The sequence below is a fragment of the Berghia stephanieae genome, chromosome 14 (genome assembly GCF_034508935.2).
Source record: "Berghia stephanieae isolate SIO BIC M18660-M18661 chromosome 14, UCSD_Bste_1.3, whole genome shotgun sequence".
In the NCBI taxonomy this organism is placed as follows: domain Eukaryota; kingdom Metazoa; phylum Mollusca; class Gastropoda; order Nudibranchia; family Aeolidiidae; genus Berghia; species Berghia stephanieae.
In genome coordinates, this window is record NC_088373.1 from 2,684,395 (window position 1) to 2,694,394 (window position 10,000).

The 10,000-nt window shown below is 37.6% G+C and overlaps 1 protein-coding gene across 1 annotated transcript in view; it reads left to right on the top strand.

Moving 5' to 3' along the window:
- The window catches only part of LOC144959598 (hemicentin-2-like), a 100,613-nt gene extending 93,748 nt beyond the window's left edge, over positions 1-6,865 (top strand). The window contains exons 48-49 of the mRNA XM_078892223.1: positions 344-435; positions 1,431-6,865. Of these exons, the coding sequence (XP_078748349.1) occupies positions 344-435; positions 1,431-1,451 (113 nt within the window). The 3' untranslated portion in view covers positions 1,452-6,865. The remainder of the gene's footprint in view (positions 1-343; positions 436-1,430) is intronic.
- The last annotated feature ends 3,135 nt before the right edge of the window (positions 6,866-10,000 follow it).

Sequence of the window (10,000 nt, forward strand, 5' to 3'; positions counted from 1 at the left end):
TTTATTGATATATGTATTTATTTATTTATTTATTTATTTAAGAATGAATGTATTTATTCATTTATTTGTGACCCTTCGCCTCAATGCGGTACTAAGTCGGGTTGGTCAATATGTTTAAAATTGAATTTATAGCCAGAAATATCACACTTGTGTTGAGTATGTATGTTTTATTGAGGAGAATGGATACCATATTTTAGGGTGCTAATGCCAACAATTTATATTTTTGACCAGTTTAACATTTAATTCGGCTTTTAAGCATAATATTCGTGGTTCGTTCCGACATAATTCCGTTTTTGAGACGTTGGGTCACATTTATAATAAAATGTAAATTCCTCCATTCCAGGTGGTTCCATCCCGTACACAGGTGTGGATCTGAGACAGCCGGAAGACACGACCGTCAGGTATGATGCCATCCATGCCATGAAACCCAATGAGGTAAGACCGTTATCATCATCATCATCATCATCATCATCATCATCATCATCATCATCATCATCATCATCATCATCATTATCATCATCATCATCACCACCACCATCATCATCATCATCATCATCATCATCATCATCATCATCATCATCATCATCATCATCATCATCATCATCACCATTATCATCATCATCATTATCATCATCATCATCATCATCATCATCATCATCATCATCACCATCATCATCATCATCATCACCACCACCATCATCATCATCATCATCATCATCATCATCACCATTATCATCATCATCATCATCATCATCATCATCATCATCATCATCATCATCATCATCATCATCATCATCATCATCATCATCATCATCATCATCATCAGCATCATCATCACCGCCCTCCCTCCTTGCATCGCGTATTTCACAGTATCTCTTTTAAAAAAGAAATTAAAAAAATACCCTTTATTCATCCCATAGGGGAAATTTGTGTCTAGGGTCTATACCATGGGAAGACTGGAATGACCCAGGCGTCAGTCGCAGTGCAGCACTGCAAATTGAGCTATGGCGAGATGACTTGCTCAAGGCCACACAGCGCAGCGGCCGGTGATCGAACTCGGTACCTTTCGAGTCGGACCCCAAAGACGGTACCGCCAAATCTCACACGCTGTGCTACCCATTTACTGCTTGGTGGACCGGGGGGGGGGGGTGCTGAGCTTGTTAGATTTGGCGGAATGTACTTTACGAAAGACTATCGTCCTATCCAAAGGATAGCAAGCAATGGCTATTGTCCTGTTCACGCTATAGAAACCGGGATAAACTCCGGATCCATGGGTCGAATGGCTCTGAAGGACTACTTTTTCGTCATACAATATTTTTGCTGTTATGGTATTGCAAAAATTAGATCTTTCCCAAAGCGATAGGGGTATTGATCTAATTTTTGTTGTAACATATCGATTTTTTATCACAATTTTCTATTTCTATTTTCAGATGATAAGTTCAGCCTTATAAAGATCTTTCAACCCGCCTCCACCCCCACCCCTCACACCCACCCCACCCCCACCCCCACCCCTCACACCCACCCCCACCCCTCAAACTCACCCCCACCCCCCACACCCACTCCCACCCCTCACCACCACCACGATGACTTGAGGGCAAAGGAACTCTTCAGAAAGGAGGCCTAATAAAATGTTGATCCATTTGTCACCCATCGCCTCAAAACGGTATTATATCGGAACGAACCATAATGCTTAAAAGCCGAATTAAATGTTAAAGTGGTCAAAAATATAAATTGTTGGCATTAGCACCCTGAAATATGGTATCCATTCTCCTCAATAAAACATACAAACTCAACACAAGTCTGATTTTTCTGGTTACAAATTCAATTTTCAACATATTGACCATCCCGAATTAGTACCGTTTTGAGGCGAAGTTATCAATCTTGTGTTGTGCCCGGGAAGAAACGAGACAAAGAAAGCTGATTTTATTACTAAAACATTAAGAACTGGGGGTATTTACGTTTTCATTGTGTAAAGTTTTTAACTTAGTTGACTTAACCCTCTCCTTACCAGACATTTTCAGGATTTTCCGCAAAACTTCAAACCCAACTAACACAACAATATATTTTTTATCACTCTGACATAATAGCAGTACGTTTTTGCGATAAATAATTTCTTTAGCAAAACATGCTCTACAGCATACTGTTCATTTTCTTTAAATTTTATGATGTACAGGAGAAATTTGAATGAGAAAAATGTTGGTTGTATCGTAACGAATGTGACGAGTTTTCTGTAGTTGGTAAGGAGAGGGTTAAGGCCTTTCGCTTCCTAATCATCCGTTGAAGACGCCTCGGCTGCCTCTCTAATCACCTGTGTCAATTCATTCCATTGTTCAGTCTTTTACTGAGGACGCTAATTTCAGAAGATCTTCCTAGGATTTTTTTGTTCTTGATTATTTATTTTGATTGCGATGTAGGTCTTTATTTAGAACAATTGTGACCCAACACCTCAAAACGGTTTTATGTCGGAACGAACAAGATGCTTAAAAGCCAAATTAAATGTTAAACTGGACAAAAATATAAATTGTTGGCATTAGCACCCTAGAATATGGTATCCATTCTCCTCAATAAAACATACAAACTCAACACAAGTCTGATTTTCTGGCTATAAATTCAATTTTCAACATCTTAACCATCCCGACTTAATACCGTTTTGAGGCGAAGGGTCACTATTTGAATTGACATGGGAGGTCTCACTTTACATTATTTTCTTGTGTCCAAATGGGGTTTAAAAAAAGAAAAGAAAAGAAAAAGATATGCAAGGCTCGACGTGTACATATATGCAGATCTGACGTCCGAGCCCACCTTCTTATGGGCCTAGTTTAATTAATATTGTTGTAATGGACAATATTTTGCTTCAATTTTTGATAGTTTCCATTACAACAATGAGCCCATAAGGAATTGGGTTATCAGACCTGCAAATAAGTGCACGTCGGCATGACTTTATTAGATAGCAACTTTTTGGGACATGATATACTCCGAAGAGATAAAAACATTCTTCTTCGGAGTATAATAAAATTAAAATATCCAAAAAGTCGTCAGCTTCCATCCAGGATTTGGATTCATAGATAAGTCTTTTCCTGCAATTTTCGTTTCGGTGTTTTGTTGCTTATAATTTTTGTTGGGGTTTTTGGATATTTAAGACTCTTTTGTGTGAAATTTTAGAAACAAAAACTCACTCCCCTTGGTGAAGCCATACTATAACAGACCTGCCAGTTCTTCGAAAAATTCGTAGAAATACTAATTTTTGACTCCAGTTACTACAGAACAACATTCGCTTCTTTGACTCAATAATAAATTTTGTTCATTGTAAAGGAAAATTTAGTTCCTTAGATCCTATATTCAGGACTTTGGAGCATTTTTGGATTATATGGTGAGGACAAATTATTTATTTATTATGCTATTTCATCATCCATCGTGGCTTGTGCTCTTGAGCACGTTGCCGGTCAGCTGTGTTCACGAATCACGATCCTCTGCGGTGCGCATGAAATCTGTGTTGCTTTTAAAATCATATTTGGCCATTCTTAGGTTATTTAAATAAGTCATTCTTTGTCTTCCTCTAGCTCTCTTTCCTTCGATCATCCCAGATGTTACCAACTTTTCTATTCCGTCTCTTCTCCACACATGTCCCAGAAACCGTAACTGCCTCTTTCTGATGGTATCGATCAGTATTCTTCCCTTTCTCACCTTCTCCAACACTTCCTCGTTCGTATACCTGTCTGTCCATGATGGCCTCGACATTCTTCTACACACCCACATCTCAAATGCTATTTAGACTGAATTTTTCTTTTTTTCCCTTGGAAATTACGAATTTTAAAAATTTCAAGTAGGCGGCAGGCGGCTCTGCTATATTATATACTATGTGACAGACGGTAGCCATCGTTAACTTATAGTCTGACACTGACCAAAAAATGACGTCAAAATGCCAGTCTTTGGTCACAAAAGAAAACAAATCGTGAGCTGTATTCAATAGTTCAACCAATGGGACCACTTGTATCCATGAGCCCTACTAACGACAACTCGGTGTAAAAGCCAAATAATGACGTCAAAAGACCAGTCTTTTTGGGTTTCTGTGTCAGGCTACAACTTAACGATGGCTACGGACAGACCCGACTTATGGTGGGGTTAATCGGACAACGAAAAATAGAATTTAGAAATAAAATTATGTTGAGATTTATACAAATTTCGACTTTCCCGCAATGCAAAATCATATTGTAACTCGATGGTCGGAGGATCAAACCTCTCAAATCTCGATAATCTCGATCAACGAATCAAAACTCTGCATTTTCCCCAGAACATTTCAATCTTTATTTGAAGTAAATCGGGTGATTTTTCATGAAGTTATGGTCAGATGTATGGGAAATGTATCCAGCATCTTTTCTCAAATGTCAATGTCATACTTTTTCAACTTGACTAGCTACAAAAAATATGTTGAAGTGAAATTAAGCTATGATTATTCCAAAAAAGGGTTGATTTAATCAATTATGACAAGAACTCATTTTTTATACAAATTGACCTTCTAATGAAACTTGGCAATATCTCAGTTCAAACCTTTTCACCATCCGACTTGATTATGTCATTCACTGTAATGATCTGTGACAGCCCGACATATGATGATGGGATTGATCGGACAGCGAAAAGATAATTTGTGACCTCTCGTCTCAAAACGGTATTAAGTCGGGATGGATCAGATGCTAAAAAGTCAAATTATTGTTAAAGTGGTCAAAAATATAAAACGTTGGTATTTAGCACAGTAAACTATGATATTCCTCCTCCTCTATAAAGCATTAAAACTCAACTTCAGTCTGATGTGTCTGGCTACAAATTCCATTTTCAGCAACTTAATCATCCCGGTTTAATACCGTTTTGAGACGAGGGGTCACATTTAGAAATAAAATTATGTTGAGATTTTTACGAACTTCGAGATTCCCGCAATGCAAAATCACATTGTCTTTCGATGCATGGTCTGGATGGTCTGAGGATCAAACCTCTTAAGGAAATCTCGATAATCACGATCGGCCGATCCAAACAAAACTCTGACATCTGCTTTGACATACGAGCTTTGGTTTATTTCATTTTGGTCTAAAGGACAATGTAAGCTTGAATGTAAGCTTCAATTTAATATCGAAAACAAGACAAAATGTAACCCATGGTCTCAAAACGTTATTTTGTCGGAACGAACTAGATGCTTAAAAGCCGAATTAAATGTTAAACTGGTCAAAAATATAAATAGTTGGCATTAGCACCCTGAAATATGGTATCCATTCTCCTCAATAAAACATACAAACTCAACACAAGTCTGATATTTCTGGCTATAAATTCAATTTTCAACATCTTAACCAACCCGACTTAATACCGTTTTGAGACGAAGGGTCACAAATGGACTTTTCGGGTCTCCCCTTTATCAACAAAACAGGATGAATGAAACAACAACTACAGACGAATGAGATAATAATGTGGTAATGAAAGTAGGGTTTTTTTTGGATATTGCACTACGACATTATCTCATTCGTCTGTAGTGTTTCATTCAAACATCCGTTTTATCTGTTTTCGTTTAATATTAAATTGAAGCTTTCATTCAATTCCACATTGTTATTATTTCTTTGAGCTTCGAGCAGCATCATTTACATTATCTAATTTTGGGCGGATCAGACAGACGTCTGCTGATTCCATCTGTTCGATCAAAGGGAGTTTTTTTGTCTTATTTGGATTTATCATTATCATTATTTTTTGTCTTCTTTTTCTGTCCTTTTTTTTTTCTTTCTTGTTTTCCTTTTCTTTTTTTTTCTTCTTTTTGTTTGTTTTGATTTGATTGTGTTTTTTAAAATGTTTTTTGTTTTGTCTTTTCTGATCGATCAGCAGGACGAGCAAATGAAATAACAATATGACAGTTTTACAGTAATTAATTCTACTACAACGAGACCCATAATAACAATATGACAGTTTTACAGTAATTAATTCTACTACAACAAGACCCATAATAACAATATGACAGTTTTACAGTAATTAATTCTACTACAACGAGACCCATAATAACAATATGACAGTTTTACAGTAATTAATTCTACTACAACGAGACCCATAATAACAATATGACAGTTTTACAGTAATTAATTCTACTACAACGAGACCCATAATAACAATATGACAGTTTTACAGTAATTTATTCTACTACAACGAGACCCATAATAACAATATGACAGTTTTACAGTAATTAATTCTACTACAACGAGACCCATAATAACAATTTTGGGCTGTCAGATGGCCATGAATTATATAAGTTCAGCTCCATAAATAATATACCATTTTTTGGTGATATTTTTAATTTCTGAAATGAATGCGAACGACAAAAAGAAAAGTCATTTTTCTTCTTCCTCCCCCCCCCCCCCCCCCCCTTTTTTTTTTTTAAATAAATTAATCTCGTCATAATGTTTGTTTGTTTTTACGTTGACGAATGCTAATCTTGAATATTTGTATACAAAACTGTATTATAAGTGGCCCTCGGGGGATCTCGATAGCTCAGTTGGTAGAGCACTCGCTTCACACGCGAAGGGACCGTGATCGATCCCGGCTGCAGTCGGGATTATTTTGATGGGATTTGAGATGCAGAGCCGGCTATGTGGTTCTAAGTTCTCATTGAGTTTTATATCAATCAGAACTATAAACGTTCAAGATTACACGCAGCAGTTTTGTGCGTTGGTACGTTATATCCGACTGGTGGATGTTGTGAATATTTTACCTAAACGCAAATAATCAAAATCATAACATTATGATGTACTATTGTTGATTGTATTGTAAAATTATACCGAATGTTTCATATCATATTTATATTTCTTATGACTTTTATAATAAATATTCTTTTATTTCATGTCATGTTTTATTGAGATTTTAGTATTATACAATACTCGATGGATTCCAGAACGCTCTGAGGAGAAGCCCAAAAAAGCGTTCTAGAATCTTAGCAGGCCGAAATCGGATGCTCATGGGAGGTAACTACTAATTATTATGTAGATAAATTTCGGTCACCCAGGTAGATCGAGCGTGTCATGTTGCAGATCGTGCTAGAATCGGCGTGCTATAATCTGACGAGTACTGTATAGTATTGTTGAATTCCTACGTTTTGGAGTTTCGAAAGAGTTCCCAATGCCCTCCCGCGCAACTTTGAGAGGTGCGTTGAAAAGGAGGCTCTCTCTTGGAAACCCAAAGAAACAGGAAGTGAGGCCACCTCTAGGAGATCCGAAGAGCAGGTACTGTGGAGAGGAACGAACCTAAAGCAGAGAGGCCTTTCTCCCTCGAGGTGTCCACAAGAATAGCAACTGGATGGACCAGGTAGGGTTCCCTTGTTTGTTTTTTAAGGGTTTTACGGCGCTTGTAACACATTTAGGTCCCAAGTTCACACCCCACTGCTGCCTACTTCCCATAACTTTGTCGGGTATCGTAAAAAAGAAACACCCATCCATTGTTGGGAGGGTAACAGTCAAATATATTGTTAGTGTTTTGTGAGATAATATTATTTGTTTCAATATTAATTATCTCTCGGTTATGTATTGTTATGTTTGACGATTTTAATGTATAATGTAAGCATTTGATTGTGTTCCTCTTAGTGGGATCCTGTGCTCGTGTCTGGATGAGACTTTTGGGTATTCTCAAACTATGAACAATGACAGTAAACTCAAGGCCACACAGTGCCGCTGAGCCACGCTGACTCATAGGAATATAGAAGACAGCATGTGCCTCTCTATCAATATGGGAGGTCAAGAATCCCCCCAGGACACCCTTTGTTTCGCCTCAAGTGCCAGCAGGCCAGGAATCTTGGAATCTACATCTGATCCCTTTTTGTTCCCAGTTCCCATATCTCTTACTTTTTCTTGGGTGCTTTAATTGTAATTCTAGAACTTTTTATTATCCCATTTTCTTCCTTTTTACTGGCGCTGATATGACCTTAATGTGTTGCTAGCGCCGTAAAACCCTTAAAAACAAAAACAAAATCAAACAGCAGGCCAGGGTTCTGTACCAGCGAGAGGAGGCATTGGATGGTGGCGAATCGACTTCAAGACGCGAGTTGTAAAAATGGGTAATATGACTTTTCTTCTTAAATTTGCTTTTCCAATTCTTCTACTATAACCATCATCATCACCATTTTCTTTTTCTTCTCGTCGTCGTCGTTCTCCTCCTCCTGGGTGGGGTTCGTGACCTGCCATAGTGGGCAGGGAGGTATATACTGTGTCTTCTATCCCCCTATATCTGTTTTCCAACTTCCTTTCTGTCTTTGTCTTGGAATGAGATTACTTGGTTTTGTCCTACCCCTGGCCGGAGTCCTAGCTGGGAGGAAAACAGTCAAATGCATAGTTATTGTTTTGGGATTTGATATATTTATCCTTGTAAATCATCTCTCTGTTATGTATTATTATATTTGTTATTTTAAATGTTTAATGTAAGCATTTGAGTGTATTCCTCTTTGTTGGATTTTGTGCTTGTGTCCGGATGAGACTTATAGGTGATCTCAAACTAAGTACATTGGTGGTATGCTCTTGGAATCTACATCTGATTCCTATTCGTTCCCAGTTCCCCTATGTCTTACTGTCTCTTTGGGTGCTTTAATTCTAATTCTAGAACTTTTTACTATCCCATTTCCTGTCAAATAATCAGTTGTGTGTGTGTAACTTCCTTTCTGTCTTTGTCTTGGAATGAGATTACTTGGTTTTGTCCTAGCCCTGGCCGGAGTCCTAGCTGGGAGGAAAACAGTCAAATGCATAGTTATTGTTTTGGGATTTGATATATTTATCCTTGTAAATCATCTCTCTGTTATGTATTATTATATTTGTTATTTTAAATGTTTAATGTAAGCATTTGAGTGTATTCCTCTTTGTTGGATTTTGTGCTTGTGTCCGGATGAGACTTATAGGTGATCTCAAACTAAGTACATTGGTGGTATGCTCTTGGAATCTACATCTGATTCCTATTCGTTCCCAGTTCCCCTATGTCTTACTGTCTTTGGGTGCTTTAATTCTAATTCTAGAACTTTTTACTATCCCATTTCCTGTCAAATAATCAGTTGTGTGTGTGTGTGTGTGTGTGTGTGTGTGTATGTGTTAATTTTATGATGTTGCAGTCGCGGGGTGCGGTGTAATCTGTGTCGTTGTCCCCTTTTGTTATTTTTTCTTTTCCTTTTTTAAAAACAATAATGGGTCAGAGAAGGTGACACCATATTCCAGATGAAACGCGCTTGAGACCACTCAGACATAGAGAAAGATAGACAGATAGATAGATAGAAAGAGAGAGAGAAAAGAGAGAGAGAGAGAGAGAGGGAGAGAGAGAGAGAGAGAGAGAGAGAGAGAGAGAGAGAGAGAGAGAGAGAGTGCGCCAGAATAAAAGAGGAGGAGAGCGAGATAAAGAGAAGGGAAATAAAGGGGTGAGACAGGAAATTGGAGAACAAAGGGAGGGGAGAAGAAGAAGAGAGAATGAGGAGAGGAGAAGAGAGGAGAGAGAGAGAGAGAGAGAGGTGTGTGGTGGGAAGAAATGAAAGAGGATGATAGCGAGATAAAGAGAGGAAAATACAAAGGAAGAGACATATGGAGGGAGAGAAGAAATTAGAGATTTGTGACAAGGGATATGCTCTTTGTGTTGAGTTCATGGCTAATGAGAATAAAGAACTTCGAGAATTTTTTAAATATTTTTTTATCTTAAGTGACAACAAATAATGACACAAACTCGGTTAAATATTTTACGACGTTGAACGAAAGTAAATAGAGATTTCCTAATGTACAACAGAAGCAAATTATTTTAATTGTTTGAACTCTCAGTACGAATTTTTTTCTCTCACTTCCATGATTCAGTGAATTTGGGTTAAGTGAATAATTTGGGTTCAAGTGCAACAATGTACAACAAAAGCCAATTATTTTGATTGTTTTAATTCTCAGAACGATTTCTTTTGCTTCCACGGTTCAGTGAATTTGGGTTCTAGTTCTATTGCAAAGTACTCGGTTAACTCTCTCCTTACCAG